Genomic DNA, 20,038 nt, shown 5'->3' with positions numbered 1-20,038 from the left:
TATTTGTCGTACATAAATATTTCAGGGTGCCAGGATAAACCACGAAATTTTGAGAGCGCCCTGAGCGCTTATTACATCGAATATGGTATATTACATCCACCCCTCTAACTTACTTTATAAAATATCCCACAACAAACCTATCCAACTCCTACACTATTTCTCCCCATCCATACCTGACACTAATCTAACAATTATCCAAGACAAGAAGATAATAGATTTATGAAAGGGAAAAGGTCTTGATGTAAGACGTGGGAGCAGACTATACTTTACCAGATACTGGATAAAGGACAACTGACGATTCCCTATGAAGGATAGGCGCATACAGCCGACACAGCCGACCATGTGACCAGGAAAAACGAACACAACCAATGACCACGCTCCTCACATCCCGACTCTCTCAAACAATAAGGACTTCAAAGGTAGGTACTACGTCAGATTCCCAAATCCTCTTAAACTAACCACCTGCAAAGTTTCTAGAGATACCGTATTTGACGCAATAAGCCCCCTGGGCGCTCTCAAAATTAGAAATAGGAGGCTCTTATTAGAATATTATTTTGGTGAAAAAGGCAGAGTTGAAAGATAAATTTTCGTGGTTTATGCTGACAGCCTGAAATGTTTATATACGACAGATATATTTTTCCAGAATTTAATTCCCCATAAATAACAGTGCATATAACACACGAGTGCGTATTCTACGCGAATAAATAAGTCTTGTGTACATTGATCAATCGGAAGGGGTGGTAATTGGGATTGTTCACTAGCCAATATATTGCAAATATTGCTGTGAGCGCGTATTAGAGAGGGGTGATTATTACGTTGAATACAGTATAAATTTACGGCAGAATCCTGAGTCGACCACATGTCCATAAAGTCCCTCACCCATTTCCTTCTTTCCTTATCATGCTCATATCAACGTTTGATTGGTGGGTAAAATGTTGAGAGCCCAGGAGTTAGGGAGGATGCCCCACACTCATAATGGCAATTTCAACCAATTGTTTGATAGGCATTACTTAGAAGTTGACGGATGACAAAGTTGACACAATTTATGGATGACAACTTCTTTAATACTGTAAAAGGTCCTTAAGGTATGCTTGACAACGGTAGAAGGGTCTATACCAAAACGTGGCCTTTTACAGTATTAAAGAAGTTGTCATCCATAAATTGTGTCTACCTTGTCAATTTCAACCAAATTACAAAATCAAAATAAGAAACTCCTCCCTATCCAATCAGTTTTGAAAAAGGTCACAAGATACAGGAATTCTTCAACTGGCCTTATCTCAAAATTTAGCCTGAACAGTGAACTTCAGTCACATATGCTACATCACTTAACAGATTTTGGCACAGGTACTACAGCTATGTTTCTGTATACAGAAATGTACCCTAGCCAAAATCAGAATGCAGAAAGGTACCCTAGAATGAGTCCATTTTGACATGTCCCGTATGCCACACCGTGATAAAATTCAACATGGCAGTAGGCATACATGGGCAGATGCAGCATTTTTAAAAGGGAAGGGTCCAAAATATCAAATATATTGTTCTCTCAGTATTTCGTTACCATAAACGGATCGTGCTGCCATACTCTTGTATGACATGCATTTAAGTGTGCTATATAAAAAACGAGCAAACACAGTGAGACATGTCTCTAATATTCCACGGTGCACAGCATTATCCAGCATGCACACATCAGCACATGAACCAGAACTGAGAACTGCAACAAGAACCGGTTTCGGTTTCGGGTTGAGGAATATGGACTCGTCGGCCGTTTAGGTACCAGTACGATTATGTATTCTGATTTGGGCTTGGCTACAGTTCTGTATACACAAACGTACCGTGGGTACATATCTGTAGGCTAATTAATACCTGTGCCCACAACGACCCCTTCAACTGTAATAATACCCAGCTGATACAATGCAATGATGGTATCATAACTAGCGTCTTTGTTCTTCATTGACAGACTACTGTCTCATAGTCATCTTTAGTCAAGGGTGGGTAAGAACCACGAATGTTGAATACTATATGACTGATGATAAATTCTCTGTTCATTTGTATGCATAACTGTAGTGTTTTGTGTTTGTTGGGAATGTGTGCAACGCAGTAAAGTGTCACTGGGCGATATCGGCGTCGATGTACAATCATCATCCGGGGATACACACAAGCAAATGAACTAATAATAATTACCAGACATCTTTAATGAACTGTGATATCCTTGTTTCAAAACGACGCGCCAGAAATGTACTGCGAAATCGCCATTGTAAACAAAGGGAGCTCACTCTAATCTGCCTAATGCATTGGAAAAGTGAGACGGAATCGTAAAATATTCACGAGAACAGAGTTCAAACCTGAAATCTGTCTTTTCAAAATACATTGATTTTCATACTTTTATGTCTCATTTTTCCCAGGTCATATTAACATATAACCAAGTGGTTACATATTAACCAAGTGGTTACATTATAACCATGGTTACATATAACCAAGTGGTTACATAATAAACATGGTTACATTTAAACCAAGTCATCGAGTTATTGAGCCCATATGGAACTAATTAAACCAAGGTTATTTTGAGCTCTTGGATTTCGGATATCTTATTAAAAAAACCCTGCTATATATGGGAGTTGAAATAAAGGTAAAAAAGAAATGCTTGATTTTCGTTCATGCTTGCATAGATTTTCAGTGCAGTGTTCGTCATTCTAGCGTTTATTCACGTATTTCGTATTAAGCGGAAGAAGAAAAAAGAGGTACTTTTCGGAAATTATTTTACCACTTAGTTTGCGTGATTAAAAACCATTTAAGAGAAAGGGAACACCCGATAGATAGGTTTAACGGATTGCCCAGTTGTCTAAGGCGCCGCAATTCGCTGTGCAGATATGCGTCCGTTGGGCACGCCAGAAACATATATATATATGATCGTGGGTTCGCATCCCGATTACCCGTACCATACCCGTACTCGTGGGTTTCACCAAAGTGGTAAACATCTGATACATGCATCACTTTGGGCTTTCCTTTCACATTAAGCTGACAAGCCGTGATTGCAAGACACGAGAGGAAAAAAAAGAATATTTGTTTAAAGGATTTTGAAATACCCAAGGTACTTTCAAAAGATGTTTGTTGTTTAACGCCGCACTCAGCAGTATTCCAGCTACATGACATCGGCCTATAAATAATCGAGTCTGGACCAGACAATCCAGTGTGCAACATGAGCGCCGTTAGGCTCCATCGGGGTACGACCCCACGCAATCAACCCAGCCTGACCACGAAATTAATTCTTGACTGAATTATTTAAAGTACAATCGCCATGACACAGCAGGGTAAACACTCACCCACATACAATAACTTATCGCATATCATTTTTAGGAATTCCTTACACACACACATATACTGATAATAATGATGATGATGATGATGATGATGATGATGATGATGATAATAATAATGTTGATGATGATGATGATGATGATGATGATGATGATGATGATGATGATGATGATGATGATAAATGGATATTTGTAATGTAGACCATCCGTTAATGCATCCAAAAGGCTAACACCATTATTATCGGGTCCATGTCATCCTTCGGCGTAACTTCGCCTATTTGTTACCGGCTCGCTGTGCACAGGATCAGGTGCCATATCGATAGCCGACAACGTTATATGTGACATAAATAATTATTGTTATTGCGCGCACGTGTTCAATAAAATAAGAACCACATAAACTGGTTCCATTGTTGGTTCGCGCAGCAAGCTTAGCACCTTCAGCCATTTACTCACTTCTGTAGAAAAGAGCCCAGTCATAGAAAGCCGTTGAACATACAACACGAGGTTGTAAAATCCATCACCTCATTACGGGTGTAATGTAAACAAAGTCAATATTAAAACAAACATAAGATAGTCCCATTGCAATACCATCCCTCCCCATGTCGACTATCGCTGCTGTCTCACAAACATTTGAACATGTATTGGCGACCAGGTCACCCCATATGTGGGTGTGACAGAAAGTATTTATTCATATGACTCGAGCCCTTTTAGAAGAAGGCAACGCTAGGTACTAAGTCAACACATTAGCGAATGGAGGACACGACATCACGCTCCCTGTTGACACAGCGGAAGGCAGCTAGTTGGCGTTCACTGACGTTGTCATAATATTGGGAAGTACTGGTTCCCCTACTATCAGAGTATTTCAATACTATTCATCAGCCAGTGAGGTGCGTATTTGTTTCTGTATGTGGATTTTAAGCTTAATGGTAAAGAACTTGATGATAAGTAGCGTGTCTTAGTGGTTGATAACTAATACAGTAAAGATAATGTCAAAATGTTTTTATGTTAAATCTTGGGTAAGTATGTTTATAGGACAATAAGACATTGAGAGATATTATTTCTATCAAATACTCGTAATCAGGCCTAACTGGTGTTCTGTATTGGACAATTGAGAGATATTATTTCTTTCAAATACTCGTAAACAGACCTAATCGGTGTTCTGTATTGGACAATTTTGCAGTGAAGCTTGATTAGGAAATGTAAAATCGTGAATGTAGAAGCTTAACTGGGGTTTAAACAGACCTGTGCTAAAACCACGCACTTCCAAATGACTCACAAGCAATCGTTCCCGCTCCACCTTCCCCTTTACACAGCTGCAGGAAAATTGGAGAACGTATTTTAATTTCCTATCTCTTACTCCTCCATTATCAGTGACCAAGATAACCAACAATTGTCAATTCCAACTGAGCATGGATAGTAAGTGTTGAATAAAATCAGGCGCAACCTAATATAAACTAAGCGGCAAAAGAAAGTATAGGTTGGCAATTTGTAATTTTCCTAAAAACAGCGATAACTAGTGGAAAGTGGGTTTTTGGGAATATGACTGCCCAGGAACAGGTACCAAAAAACACCTCATCCGAAGGCGCCACCTTTGACGGCGCTCGTGCGGTAACAAAAAAATGGTGAAACAGGTTTCCCGCCTATGGTATAAACTGCACGTGCATGTTAGCTGTATAAATACTGTATAAAAACGTACAGTACTACGACGACTTCGTGCTGCTGGAATCCGAGCGTATCGTCCTTTCCGAGGAATGGTACTGACTGCTCAACATCGACGCCTGAGACTGCGATAGGCGAGGCAGGTTCGACGCTGGCAAGTGAGAAACAGGCGTCGAGTGTTGTTTACTGATGAAAGTCGGTTTAACTTGTTTCGAAATCACGGCAGAGAACGAGTTTATCGACGCAGAGGGGAACGTTTGGCTCTGGCGTGGGAGGTGTCATGGTGTCATGGTGTGGGGCGGTATTTGTGGAGATCAGTAGACTGATTTGGTGATTATACAGGGAAACCTGAACGCTGTGCAGTACAGAGTCCAAGTGTTGCAGCCAGTTGTGCTTCCTTTCTTACAAAGCCAACAGCAGGGGACATTGTTTCAACACGACAATGCCAGGCCCCATACTGCAAGTTTGACTCGGAACTTTCTAAACCAGCAGAACGTTGACGTTTTGCCCTGGCCTGCCCACTCAACCGATATGAATCCTATTGAACATCTGTGCGACCATCTTGACAGATAGATTAGAGCACGACATCAGCCTCCCGTCAACATACAAGAATTGCAGCAGGCCCTGAGAGACAAGTTGCAACGGATTCCAGTCAACGTCATCAGAAGACTGACGTCATCGATGAGGCGGCGTATCACAGCATGCATTGAGGTCATACACGCTATTGAAGGCAACTGTGTCGACAATGAACTTGTAGTGTGTCTGACAATTTTTTGGTGACATTTCAGACAACTTTTGAAAATGAAATTTCTTACCCCATCATTGTTTAACTTGATCTTACATTACCTGTGATTGCACAGTTTCATTCAAACTGTGGTTGATCAATCATTTGTTACCCCTCTCTAGATTATATTATAATTCACAAGAAAACTCCTTCTTGTTATTTTCTTATCGATCATGGAACTCGACCTATACTTTCTTTTGCCGCCCAGTTTATTCTCACAAGGCTATGATATCCCCTTTTTTTACTTACAAACCTACGTAGTCAGTCGTAGAAATTACTAGATTTCTTGAGTGTTGCAAATGCTCCTGGTTTGTCGGTCTCTGTGCTTAGTCGCTGGACTGTGAAAATCCGGGGTAGAATAGGTCTTCAGCAACCCATGCTTGCGGTAAACGGCGACTTTGCTTGATGTAAGAGGCGACCGACGGGATCGGGTGGTCAGGCTCGCTGACTTGGTTAATACATGTCATTGTATCCCAATTGCGCAGATCGATGCTCATGATATCAATCACTGGATTATCAGATCCAGACTCGATTATTTACAGACCGCCGTCAAATAGCTGGAATATCGCTGGGTGCGGCGTTAAACAACAAACAAACAAACTTAATCGCTGTTTTTTCTTCCAGCAACGGCCAGGACATGGCGACAGGTTTATCACCCATGTGGGTAAAACGGGTCGCACCCATTGACGACGACTTTGTGCCGTATGTGCCCACGAACCAGTACCAGTACAACCCAAACCTCGTCCCCACGTACCCCCAGCCCCAACCCTACCAATACGACACGCCCAGGACCACCAGGGCCGTCGCCGTCGGGTTCCAGGGAGCCAAGTCGAAGCAGAATCGCCATGGCGGCACCGTCACAGAAGGACCATACTATGCCAACAAGCTGCCCATCTCCATGTCCATGCCTACAGGACCCGATATCCCGTACAGGGAGTACAAGTATAAGAGTTATGAGGACATGAATAAAGTTTCCAAATCACGAAACAAGTACCATGGCAAGAATACAAACCAATTTGCTGAGAAAATCCCAATCTCAATGGGGTTGCCACTTGGCCCGGACATAAGGCATAGGGAATATAAATACAAACCCTACGACAAACCGTACGAGGAGGTGAAGTTCAAGCAGTACATCACCCCATACAGAGAGTATGAATACAAGGAGTATGGTGCAGAGAAAGCAACCCGTCCCAAGAAACGCGTGGCGAAGCCAATAGTTGCTGCTAAGACATCGAAGAGTAACAAGAAGGTTCAGATCAAGGACAGTGCGCCCGTAGTGTACAGCAGTGGCAACAGGGAGGTAGACGCGACGACTGCAGTGACGATGGCGACGATGGGGACGAACTACGACGAAGACAGCTTGAGACGGCAATACTCCAACGACTTGAGGAGATCCATGGAGGTAAACACGTTTTTTAATGTAATTATTGACTAATGCTAGATATAGGGAGTGAGTTGGGTTTAACCCCTTTTAACAGTATTCCAGTTATATCACAGCGTGTCAGCTTACTGTTGGAAGAAAGCCTAAAGTGATGCACGTCTCAGAAGTCACTTTGGTGAAACTTATAGGTGCGTGCGTAGTGCTGAGAAACCACGAATTATACGCAGGGCGGATGTAGTTTTCGAACTCTTGATCACTGGATCTACGACGCAACTCAGATAAGATACCCGCGACGCTTTTGACTCGTGTCAAAACAGTGAGAGGACTAGCAGCGATTTCGGATAGTTCCAGTCACATTCATGTAGTTACTTTATGGTTCAATCGCTCTAAACAGACGATCAGTTCTACCATCACGCCTCAGACCTTTGGACAGCATGACTACAAATAGTTCGGTATATTCACCTTTATACATATACATAAGGGTGCAACAGACCAAGGATCATAGCGAGGCTATGCACGACCAGCTTACCCTGGCTCGGTAGGGGTCACGACCTGTTTCGCCTCAGACCACTAGGCCACCCGAGCTCCTCAATGACAACGGGTTGGGTACAGAAAGCAGACGACAGATAATACAACACATTCTTCAATTGCGCACACATGAAAATATACACCCAAATTTTAACTTCATCAACAATGTTAGGTATGTATTTGCAACTTGGCTGTTCTTCTCGTCTCCAAAGAAGGGGTATGTCACCAAAAGCCTGACCAAAACATTGGGTACGTTAGCAGGGTGAGTGAAGTTGGTTTTACACCGCTTTTAGCAATAATCCAGCAATATCACGGCGGGGAACACCAGAAATGGGCTTTACACATTGTACCCATGTCGGGAATCGAAGCCGGGTCTTCGGTGTGATGAGCGAACGCTTTAACCACTAGGTTTTCCGACCGCCCCCCGTTAGTTGAGACAAAATTGAATAATTTTGAACATTTATTTCACATGCAAGGGCACAGAGTAAGTGTATCGTATTATCATGTAAGATAATATTAAGATCCTAGGTAAAAATGAGAGCTCGGTTTCTGATTTAATAACTGGCACGTATAATGATTCACGTGTGGTTTCAGCTGGCTGGCGAGGCCGCAGTGTTGTCATGGATACGCATGTACGAGCAGTCTAGACGTAATGGCGGCAGTTACCCAACACACTCCTTCAATCGTTATGTGATAGAGGTACCACATCAACATCTGCACTTTGCATACTAACCGCAACTAAGTAGATATGCACAAGGGGACACTTCAAATCTTCACTAATTGAACTTTTACTTCAAACTTTGTCACCACACGAGATTCGTTTTACATGTATGCTAATGCAGTCGCTAGCTTAAGCTGATTTGCATTTGTACACGGATAGTCAGTGCCGTAGCCAGCCGGGGGGAGCAGAGGGGGTGGGATGGGTGGTTTTGGGGGGCAGTTGTCCCCCTTTTTTTTATAGAAAAAAATTTCCTTGTGAAAGTTAACTTGAATGTAAAATGAATAATCTTATTTGCCCCCCTGTCAATTTTTGTTTAACTACGGCCTTGATAGTTATCGATTTATTTATATAACTAGAGGGAAAAAGAAAGTGAATACTTGAAACTTGGATCGATCAAAACGCTACTAGGCTCAAAACAGTCGCCAAAACACTGCAAACTAAAGGTCGAAAACACAATTATAATACCCGTACACCCGAATATCTGCTTCTTGTTTGTTTCATTTTTTGCCACCACCAAACATGGGTGTATACTTTCTTTTGCCAGGCAGCTTAGTAATCTTGGGTTTAACCGTAAAGAAAAATATTAAAACAGGAGTCCTACGCAAATCTAGAATGATTTGGTAAATCTAGATCGCCCCAGCTCTAAGTAAGTGCCACTAATTACACCTCATCTGCCTATAAAGGAAGTGTAACTAACGTGGCTAAACTGAGTTTCTGTATATCATTTTATCTTTTAACAGTATAACCAAAATGGAGCAAGGGAGAGCATCAGACGAACATACGGGTTCAGCCACGGAGTGGACTTCTGATCAAGGGGAGACAACCCTTGAAGCCGAATGTAACGCAGTACGATTTCAACCACTGACCTGAGATCGTAACCCTGCGCGACTCCCGTTCGTGTCAGGCACAGACGTGCAGAATGGAAATGGTTTGCTCACACTCACCGTCACAGTAAAACAAGACCACAGACTAGGTTTCCCTATGTTGATATTACAAGGCTTTACTACACCATTAACGTGATAAAGAAACGACTTACTACGCTTTATTAATCAATTTGAGAATTAACCCATTATCACAATGCAAAGCTGGACGGAGCCCATGCATCCTGACTATCCCAAGTGTTTACATTCCTGCATTTAATCCAGGCAGGAGGCTAAAGCATGTCTTGAACCAAACTCGGTGAAGATTGCCTATAATACAACATCACCTGTTAAAAGTGAGTGAGTGAGTTTGGTTTTACGCAGCTTTTAGCAATATTCCAGCAATATCAAGGCGGGGGACACCAGAAATGGGCTTTACACATTGTATTCATGTCGGGATTCGAACCCGGGTCTTTCGGTGTGACGAGCGAACGCTTTAACCACTAGGCTACCCGCCCGCCCGTCTGTTAATAGGAATGTCAATGGGCAATGTTTATAATTTTCCATATCTTTGAGTGTCATTTATAAGTTGGATGTGTAACTGGCAAGTCAGAATGGATGACCTTGCTACCATTGTAATAAAGAAGCAGATTATCCACACTATCTTACCATCAGTTTAATGTGTTTGTTTCAAACACTGTGAATATTAACATTTCAGCAGGATTGCGAGGGGCTGCTTTTTTGGTCAGCGAGTCATCAAAATAGGTTTGCTGTTAAATGACTGTTTATTTGTATATGTGTTCCCTCAAGGATAATAAACATGATTGTGTTGTCACCGTTGTCAGGGTCCCAGTATTGGATGGAACCCCAGAGAGGACATTGGACAGTACCGGTATTCATTACATCGACAGTAAACACATCATGCAGTACACACTATCTGGAGTCAAATACCATTTGAATTAAATTATTTCTATCTTCAAAAGTTTGGATGAATACATTTGAAAATGTCCCATCACTTAGGACAGATATGGTTGTTCAACTACTTGAGTTTGAAGGTTGTTTACTTCAGTCATATAATGAGGTGAGGTCAGGTGAAATGGGGTTAAATGTTGAATTCCAGATCATTACACTTACATAGTGAGTGAGTGAGTGAGTTGGGGTTAACACCGCTTTTAACAGTATTCCAGTCATATCGCGGCGTGTCAGCTTAATGTGGGAGGAAAGCCCGAAGTGATGCAGGCCTCAGACGTTTATCACTTCAGTGAAACCCACGAGCACGGGTATGGTGCTGACAAACCTAGAAACATAATTGGGGCGAACCGGGATTCGAACCCGCAATCATAGGTTTCTGGCGTGCCCAAGGGACGCAATCTTTGCACAGGGAATTGCGGCGCCTTAGACGACTGGGCCACCCGTGCCCCCTACACTTACATAGTCATGTGCACATGTAGGGGGGTGTGCGGGTACTAGTCCGGACTAGTCCACTGAGATACCATGTCACAGTTTTAATATGGATACAGTATATTGACTAAGAACTGACCAGTGTTGTCCCGATAATGCTGAGTGCCAGGAAGGGTAACAACAAGTACCACATTTTAATGCCTTTTGATATGGCGACCGGGATTGATCTCCGAACTTTCTCTTGCCGGCTCTGTCCACTTGACCTTGGAGGCAGTCAGTCATGTAATGATTTGTCAGCTGCCATTGTGCCAAGCTAAAGAGAGGAATTGACAAGCTAAAGACTGTTTGCCAGCATGGATGAGGAGAGTAGGATTTTCTTGTCCATTATCCAAAATCATTTGACACAAAAATAACATGCTAGTAGAAGTTAACTATTTTCTCATTTTCTTCAGATATGCTCTGGAATTATGGTCTCAGCAAAATGACTTTCAAGTTGGGATTTGAAATAAGCCTATTGTGTCTACCTGACATTTGGTTTCAAGGAAAGCATTTTTGTCCACAATATCTGATTACGTTTGTAATAAAATTGAGTGAATTGTGGGTACTACCAGGAGGGCAGGACAAGCTTACCCTTTATGCGAACACCTGGTGTCATCACTTATTGTCAGTGATCAGTTGATAAAATTGTCATCTCTTTTATACCCTATGGAATCTGTTCCTGTAGATATTTGCTACTGATTATTCCCTCTGGTGTTGATTTAATGGTAAATGCAACAGTAACACAAAACTAAAACGTCAAACAATGATAACATATATTTACCTTCCAACAATACCTTAAACAAATTGAAGGTACATACATTGATATCTAACAATTAGTAGCATGATTATCATTTGCAAATATGAGGCAAATCAGACATGATACCAAAATATCAAATTAATCTGAATAGGTTTACGATCTCTCCGATACATGCTTACCATATCTCTGATACATGCTGTCCCTCTCTCTGATACATGCTTTCCACATCTCTGATACAGACTTTCCACATCTCTGATACATGCTTACAATATCTCTGTTACATGATTTTCATCTCTGATACATGCTTTCCACATCTCTGTTACATGCTTTCATTCTCTCTGATACAGGCTTTCCACATCCCTGATACAGGCTTTCCACATCTCTGATACATGCTTACCATATCTCTGATACATGCTTTCCACATCTCTGATACAGGCTTTCATTCTCTCTGATACAGGCTTTCCATCTCTGATACATGCTTTCCACATCTCTGATACATGCTTACCATATCTCTGATACATGCTTTCCACATCTCTGATACAGGCTTTCATTCTCTCTGATACAGGCTTTCCATCTCTGATACAGACTTTCCACATCTCTGATACATGCTTTCATTCTCTCTGATACAGGCTTTCCATCTCTGATACAGGCTTTCCACATCTCTGTTACATGCTTTCCATCTCTGTTACATTCTTTCCATCTCTCTGATACATGCTTACCATATCTCTGATACATGCTTTCCACATCTCTGATACAGGCTTTCATTCTCTCTGATACAGGCTTTCCATCTCTGATACATGCTTTCCACATCTCTGATACATGCTTACCATATCTCTGATACATGCTTTCCACATCTCTGATACAGGCTTTCATTCTCTCTGATACAGGCTTTCCATCTCTGATACAGACTTTCCACATCTCTGATACATGCTTTCATTCTCTCTGATACAGGCTTTCCATCTCTGATACAGGCTTTCCACATCTCTGTTACATGCTTTCCATCTCTGTTACATTCTTTCCATCTCTCTGATACATGCTTACCATATCTCTGTTACAGGCTTTCCACATCTGTTACATGCTTTCCATCTCTCTGTTACATGCTTTCCATCTCTGTTACATGCTTTCTATCTCTGTTACATGCTTTCCATCTCTGATACATGCTTACCATCTCTCTGATACATGCCTACCATATCTCTGTTACATGCTTTCCATCTCTATTACATGCTTTCCATCTCTGATACAGGCTTTCCATCTCTGATACAGGCTTTCCATCTCTGATACAGGCTTCCCACATCTCTGATACAGGCTTTCCACATCTCTGTTACATGCTTTCCATCTCTGATACATGCTTACCATCTCTCTGATACATGCCTACCATATCTCTGTTTCATGCTTTCCATCTCTATTACATGCTTTCCATCTCTGATACATGCTTACCAATCTCTGTTGCAGGCTTTCCATCTCTGTTACATGCTTCCCATCTCTCTGATACATGCTTACCATATCTCTCATACATGCTTACCAAATGTGTGATACAGGCTTACCATATCTCTGATACATGCTTACCATATCTCTGAAACATGCTTACCATATGTCTGATACAGGCTTGCCATGTGTCTGATACAGGCTTACCATATCTCTGATACAGGCTTACCATATCTCTGATACATGCTTTCCCTCTCTCTGAAACATGCTTTTCATCTCTCTGATACATTCTTTCCACATCTCTGATACATGCTTACCATATCTCTGATACATGCTTTCCACATCTCTGATACATGCTTTCCCTTTCTCTGATACATTCTTACCATATCTCCGATACATGCTTTCCACATCTCTGATACATGCTTTCCCTCTCTCTGATACAGGCTTACAATATCTCCGATACATGCTTTCCATCTCTCTGATACATGCTTACCATATCTTTGATACATGCTTACCATATCTCTGATACAGGCTTTCCACATCTCTGATACATGCTTTCCCTCTCTCTGATACAGGCTTACCATATCTCTGATACATGCTTTCCATCTCTCTGATACATGCTTACCATATCTTTGATACATGCTTACCATATCTCTGATACAGGCTTTCCACATCTCTGATACATGCTTACCATCTCTCTGAAACACACTTACCATATCTCTGACACATGCCTACCCTCACTCTGATACAGGCTTACCATCTGTTACATGATTTCCATATCTGATACTAGTACATGCTTACCATCTACGTGACCTTTTGTATTTCTTGTGTGCTATTATCATAATATGGCTAATTTGAGTGAGTGAGTGAGTGTATATCTTGTGTGCTGTAATCATGATAATATTGGCTCATTTGAGTGAGTGAGTGAGTGAGTGAGTGAGTGAGTGTATATCTTGTGCGGTGTAATCATGACAATATGGCTCATCTATGTGCAAGTGAGTGAGTGTATATCTTGTGTGCTCATCTTTGTGTGAGGAAAGAGATGGGCTACCCATGCCCACATTGGATCTGTCTGTCTCAATATTCATATTGAAAAGCTAACAGGTGCTTTTGTTAACTTGGATATAACTGTTACCATGGTAACCTGCCATGAAATCAAACCTTGCAAACCAGAAACTGACAATAATCCATTCCATAAGCATCATCAGTATATGCATACATACAAATAGTTCACTAGCACAGAGATATGTATTTAATAAACATAAAGCTCAAGCGACCAAGTTTGCATCCATCACCATATCAACATTACTTTATTTGGCACACATGACCAGAATCCATCATCTGGTGGAAGAAGGTATGACGGCCAACAAATCATTATTATCACTGTCCTGAAGTCTCGGGATAGCAGTCACTTGACTGCTCTGAATCCTCAGCTTAGTGACCTTCACCTTCCAGTTGTTGTCATACCTTGGATCACCTATTAACCCAAACATTTGTTGAAAGACCCCTAGGCAATCATTACTCCTGTGAATTGTTCCACACACCATGATTATGACCAGTCCATGAGGATCAGACTTGACCTGCACCCCATCTCCAGTGACGTTAGGATTGAACAGGAGCTGCTCTTCCTTCACTAAAGCCAGGAACCTCTGTGACACCAATACACCTCCTTCATATTCCTCACTGCTCTCATGAGGAGTTCGAGTCAGCAGATACAACTTCACATCATTCCAGAAGTGATGTGGACCAAAATCCTCGGGAACCTGGTTCAGTGATGGATTGTGCGAGTTCAGTATCTTGTAGAACCACGACACAAACGTTTCTCCAAGCTTTTGATGTTCGGGCTGAGGCTGGAGTCTCATTGTTGCAGCAGGTGATGGGACTACCACAGAGGATGCTTCATCTCCCTGAAGGTCAAGGACTAAAGGAACAGGTACCGGAACAGGCTGATGCTGTTGCCGCAGCTGCATCTGTGTATCTGGAGGTGTTTCTCCAGCCTGGGTTGCCATTGAGTGTTTGGCTGCAGCGTCAGGAGGCGGTGACTGGGTTCCACTGGACGTCCTGCTGGGAACATCTGTCTGACATTCTGTCGTGCTGTGACTGAAGTCTCCACCTGCACTGTTAGCCTGTGAAACCAACAAAAAACAACTTATCATTGCTCATAATAAAATCCAGCTGTCTGAATGACCAGTCGCCAACTTGTAAAAGACACCATAGCAAGGACCATACTTGCAATATTTCTGCTTCATTGTGTTCATAGGCCTTGTACCAGACAAATGAATGACAATGCGCCAAGACATAAGCTCACATGAATTTCAGTCAGGTGAGCTAAAAAGTATAAAGAAAAGCATTTCAGTCTGAAGTAAAAGTATTTTTCAGTCTGGCCACAACAAGAAGGGAACAGCTCTGAAGCAACTATTCCCTATCTATGACTATGTCCTGTATCTGTATGAGTGAGTGAGTTTGGTTTTACGCCGCTTTTAGCAATATTCCAGCAATATCATGGCGGGGGACACCAGAAATGGGCTTCACACATTGTACCCATGTCTGGAATCGAGCCCGGCTCTTCGGCGTGACGAGCGGACGCTTTAACCACTAGGCTACCCGACTGCCCTGTATCTGTATGAATCAATGTTACACTTCATGACTTAGTGTGTCTGACTGAAAGATTCTATGTGAAACTGAATCTAGCTAGTTGTTACCATGGTTACAGGATAAGTCAGACATATACAGCGATAAGATGCACCTGTTTCAGAAATTGTGCACCTGCACCATGTATTGATGTAAAGATGTACTGGTCACTGACTAGTTATCACCATTTTTTCAATGTTATTTCTGAAATATTACATGTCCAAAGTTAACTGCAAACAAGCATGAAATACTCAGATCCCCCGCCAATATGACATGTCGGGTGTGTGCAATGCATTAGCTCCTGTGAACTATGTTCACTGGGCCTTTTTGTAAATGGCAAATTGCTGCACTAAAAAAAAGTTATTACTGGTGTTGTTTTTCCATCTGCAGTTGATAGAATATGTAACTGAATTTGTAATGAGTAAGGATGAGACATATGGACGAACAACTTCTTTATTACAATTAGGAGCGATGGTTTCGGTGTAGGCTCTAACACCGTTATCAAGCAAGTGAAGTACAGAGTATGGTTGACAAGAATATATCTTGTTTATACAGTTGAGTAGGTTTAAGATCAGTTACACTGTTGTATTTGTAATGAGTTGTGTTTCTGTATGCAGTTAGTCAGTGAATGCAACAACTGTGTCCATGACACTTTTGGAGGAACATACACTCAAGCAAAGCAGAACTTACCAACAAGAAAGGAAATGTATTCAATACTGTGAGATGACATGTGCCAAGCTTGGTAAAGAAATATAGATCTGCTCCAGAAACAAGGACTACTGCCATTTTCAGTCTAAGTCAAAGTCGTTGCCATGGAAACTCAAAAAATAACTTTTTTTAAAATCCCAAACTATCAAAAGACACCAGTTCAACACTAGATCTATCTATGTGCCAAGTTTGGTGTAGAAATATGGTAAGGTTTTCAAGATCTGCTCCGGAAACGAGGACTGCCGCCATTTTTAGTCTAAATCAAAGTCGTTGCCATGGAAACTCAAAAAATAACCTTTTTAAAATCCCAAACTATCAAAAGACACCAGTTCAACACTAGATCTATCTATGTGCCAAGTTTGGTGAAGAAATATGGTACGGTTTTCAAGATCTGCTCCAGAAACGAGGACTACTGCCATTTTTAGTCTAAATCAAAGCCGTTGCCATGGAAACTCGAAAAATATTTTTTTTTAAAATTCCAAACTATCAAAAGGCACCAGTTCAACACTAGATCTATCTATGTGCCAAGTTTGGTGAAGAAATATGGTACGGTTTTCATGATCTGCTCCGGAAACGAGGACTACCACCATTTTTAGTCTAAATCAAAGTCGTTGCCATGGAAACTCGAAAAATATTTTTTTTAAAAATCTCAAACAGTTAAAATAGGAATTGTAATTTGGGGAAGAAATGACAGATAGTAAGTTATGACAACTGAAAATGCATCATCGCGTCTCGATTTTACTGTATGCCCGAATTAGTCACGTAGCACCGTGTGTACATCTCTCCCAAAATTGTAATTGAATTAGGTGATTATATATGGTTTGTTTTATTAATATTTCTTCACAAGAGTTGGTTTTTTTCATCACTTTTGGACAAATGTTCTTCTCTTCTTATGAAACCGAGCAAAAGTAAAACCAGATGCGATCACGTGTGCGCCATGACGGTGAGTTGGCGATAATTGGTCCTCAGGGATAAATGGTCGCCAGCCAGTACACAGATTGATAAAGTGTTTGATTTAGCCAGATTCATCCTTCTCATTGCTGTAACATGTTTAAGCTACAATGTTTTAACACCTTATTTGTAAACAATGTCTAAACACTTTGATTAAATACTCCTCAGAGAGCTGAGAATAAAATTTGACTACACACTGATCCATTGACCGGACTGATATTAACATAGCACTATGAACATTCACTTGGTGAATGGGAGTGAGTGAGTGAGTGAAAGGGGTTTAACAACACTTTTAACAGCACTCCAGTTTTATCATAGTATGTCAGCTTATTTGAGAGGAAGGTCTGAAGTGATGTAGGCCTCAAGACTTTTACGAACATTGGTATTGTGCTGACACAAACTTGGAAACAAAATTGGGGCGAAATCGGATTGGAACCACAATCACCCTTGGCCCCACTTGGTGACTGGAATCTGATAAATCATAAATTGGCTTATCATTATCATGATTATTATCAGTTGGATATTCCAGTAAAATTCTAACATATTCTGTGGTGACAACAGAATTAATATGACAGATTCCTGGGCATCATAGTTCAAATATTAAACAGACGATCCTGACCATCAATACAGTTTCAAGCACACATATGCCAAGTAAACAAATTATCTATTATTTTGATGAATGTTTTCAATCCTATAACATAAAACAGACTAAAGAAGAAAATGTTTGGCTGGTAAAGAAGGTAAAATTTTATAACATTCATCTACTGACCAGTGTGTGGGGTGGAGTGACTAGTAGGTCATACAGTTTATACAAAAAGTCTGTTCTGATTCATAAATCTAGCATACCTGTTTGTTTTGGGTACCATTGCTGACACTGACACCCCAGTACTCCAGTATTTTCAGGATTAGCTGGTGTTTTTCAGCATTCACTGAGACGGGTACATTGTTGTCATCGAGGTACTGGAACAACAGCTCCCTGCGGATCTTCTTCCTCCTCAGCAGCTCACCCGATGTTTCGCTGTATGTTATTATAGCACGAATGGCATCTGCAACATAGATTTCCATCACACGTCACAGAAGGCAATCTTGATGGAAAAGAAGCGTATCTAGATAATGTACTATAATCATGATAATAACCACAAAAAACAGTGCATTCATGGTATTGATGTACATATCCAATGCCAAACTGTTGTAACTTGTTAACAACAATAATAGCAAATAATCTAGTTTGATAAGCAGACAACATGCCATGCAGCAGGGGAGTTAACTCAGTCGATAATTCCTTATCCTGATGACTAAGAACACTATCGTTTACAAGCCTCAGGATTAGGGTTAGGAATCTCACCCTTTTAAATGAAGTAATACATTGTAATTAAGGGATTGACTGTGTATTTTTGGGGGTTCATTGAGGTATGAGTTGAAAAACCTCAATGAACCGAAAAAAAATTCACAGTTAATCCTTATAATTAAATTTGACAATGAAAACATCTCCAGTAGATTAACCAAACACATTTGTATATATCAAAGCAGACAAAAATGACGAGATTGATAAATACTCCAGGTGTAGGAATACATACTGTGGCATGACATGAATCAGGTGATTGTTTAATTTATGTACATAACTTGACAGGTGCACAAAGTCAGTAGCCAATCAATGGAGAGTAGGATCCAAACAATGTTCATAGGAACTGTCAATCAAGGCAAGAGGTGAGAAGAACTGCAACAGTCAGACTGAACAAACCGGAACAGATATTTCCCGGGAGAAGTCGGGTGTTTCATATGACATGGTCAGTTACTGCCAGATTCAAACATTTGTTCCTGGAGAACAGGAAGACACACAAGGAAAATGCCAATTAGGAATAAAACCTGAAGACATGAAAGTTGTGGAATCGAGGCGAGCGGGAAAAATAACAGTTGAGCGAGACTGATCGTTTGCTTTTTCATTCCTTCTCTGCATTCGGTCTCAAAGGGTTGTTTGGACTAGGAATATGCATGAATTTCGCTAAATGCCCTGTGCATGACGATACACACGAGCAGAAAGGGCATTCCCTTGACTGTAATATTAGGCTTCCCTGACATACTGTACTAATAAAAGTTCCGCCTCAATGGGCGTGGCTTAATTATTTACCTTCAATGGGAAATGAATGCAATAACATGTGACCAATTCAGCTTATCAGATTGTAGGTATTGCAATGAACACAACGAAAATTTAATTATTTTAAGGTAAACCCATGTCATTTAAATCAACTTTCAAGTTTGAGGAAAAAAATGGCTACCCTGCAAGTGCATCAAGGTAAACAATCAGATGCTGATCATCAGGTAGGCTGAAAGTGCACTAATTATTTGTGATATCAACCATGGTAAAGTGTTGGCTAATTATAATAGCTAATCACTGTAACTAAGCTTCAACAGGTTCATTTCAGGAGACAATGTTAAATTTCAAATTTATATTTGGATTTATTTATCGCATAACCAGACACTCAGACACTGGTATCTTTTGCGCTATGCACGGTAAATGTGAACGACAGCACCTTCCCATGTAGCCTTAGACAAGCCGGAAATTCCGATCGGTACCCGCAATGTTTCATCACTTGCAAGATATAAATAGTCCAATAAGCATGGTAAAGTGCAGTAGTCCTACATCCTATACAGTTATGTAGCCTATCTTCCGTCAAGACGACATGAGGTCATTTGGAGCTCTAGCCTACAAACCTGTTTTATTTTCAGCTGCAATCTGTCGCTTTGTGACAGTGTCTTTCAATGACATAACTTCTTCTTGGTCAAGTTTACGTAAGATCGCTTCACATCCCTTCTTTTCTACCCCGTTCATTATGAATCAAAACAAATGTAAATGTTTTTAAAACTCACACGTCTTTCTTACA

The 20,038-nt window shown here is 40.9% G+C and overlaps 3 protein-coding genes across 3 annotated transcripts in view; 1 reads left to right on the top strand and 2 right to left on the bottom strand.

Moving 5' to 3' along the window:
• Window positions 1-2,256, bottom strand: part of LOC139459548 (centromere protein O-like) — a 28,621-nt gene extending 26,365 nt beyond the window's left edge. Inside the window, exon 1 of the mRNA XM_071241087.1 lies at window positions 2,179-2,256. Coding sequence (XP_071097188.1) covers window positions 2,179-2,185 — 7 coding nt within the window. The 5' untranslated portion in view covers window positions 2,186-2,256. The remainder of the gene's footprint in view (window positions 1-2,178) is intronic.
• A 4,135-nt stretch (window positions 2,257-6,391) lies between these two features.
• On the top strand, window positions 6,392-9,193 carry LOC139459532 (uncharacterized). Its single transcript, XM_071241065.1, has 3 exons — window positions 6,392-7,156; window positions 8,258-8,362; window positions 9,125-9,193. The coding sequence occupies exons 1-3, from the start codon at window positions 6,392-6,394 to the stop codon at window positions 9,191-9,193; spliced, it is 939 nt and encodes a 312-aa protein (XP_071097166.1).
• A 2,967-nt stretch (window positions 9,194-12,160) lies between these two features.
• Window positions 12,161-20,038, bottom strand: LOC139459525 (uncharacterized protein C3orf38 homolog). The gene is made up of 3 exons (XM_071241053.1): window positions 19,869-20,038; window positions 18,003-18,202; window positions 12,161-14,992 (listed from the first exon to the last, which is right to left on the bottom strand). Exons 1-3 carry the CDS (start codon window positions 19,984-19,986, stop codon window positions 14,204-14,206), a joined length of 1,107 nt encoding a protein of 368 aa, XP_071097154.1. The 5' UTR covers window positions 19,987-20,038; the 3' UTR covers window positions 12,161-14,203.

Source organism: Haliotis cracherodii, unplaced genomic scaffold (assembly GCF_022045235.1).
Source record: "Haliotis cracherodii isolate W230 unplaced genomic scaffold, xgHalCrac1.p SCAF_1, whole genome shotgun sequence".
NCBI classification, from domain to species: Eukaryota; Metazoa; Mollusca; class Gastropoda; order Lepetellida; family Haliotidae; genus Haliotis; species Haliotis cracherodii.
Note: the sequence above shows the minus strand (reverse complement) of the source record. Positions and strands in the feature narration are given on the sequence as shown.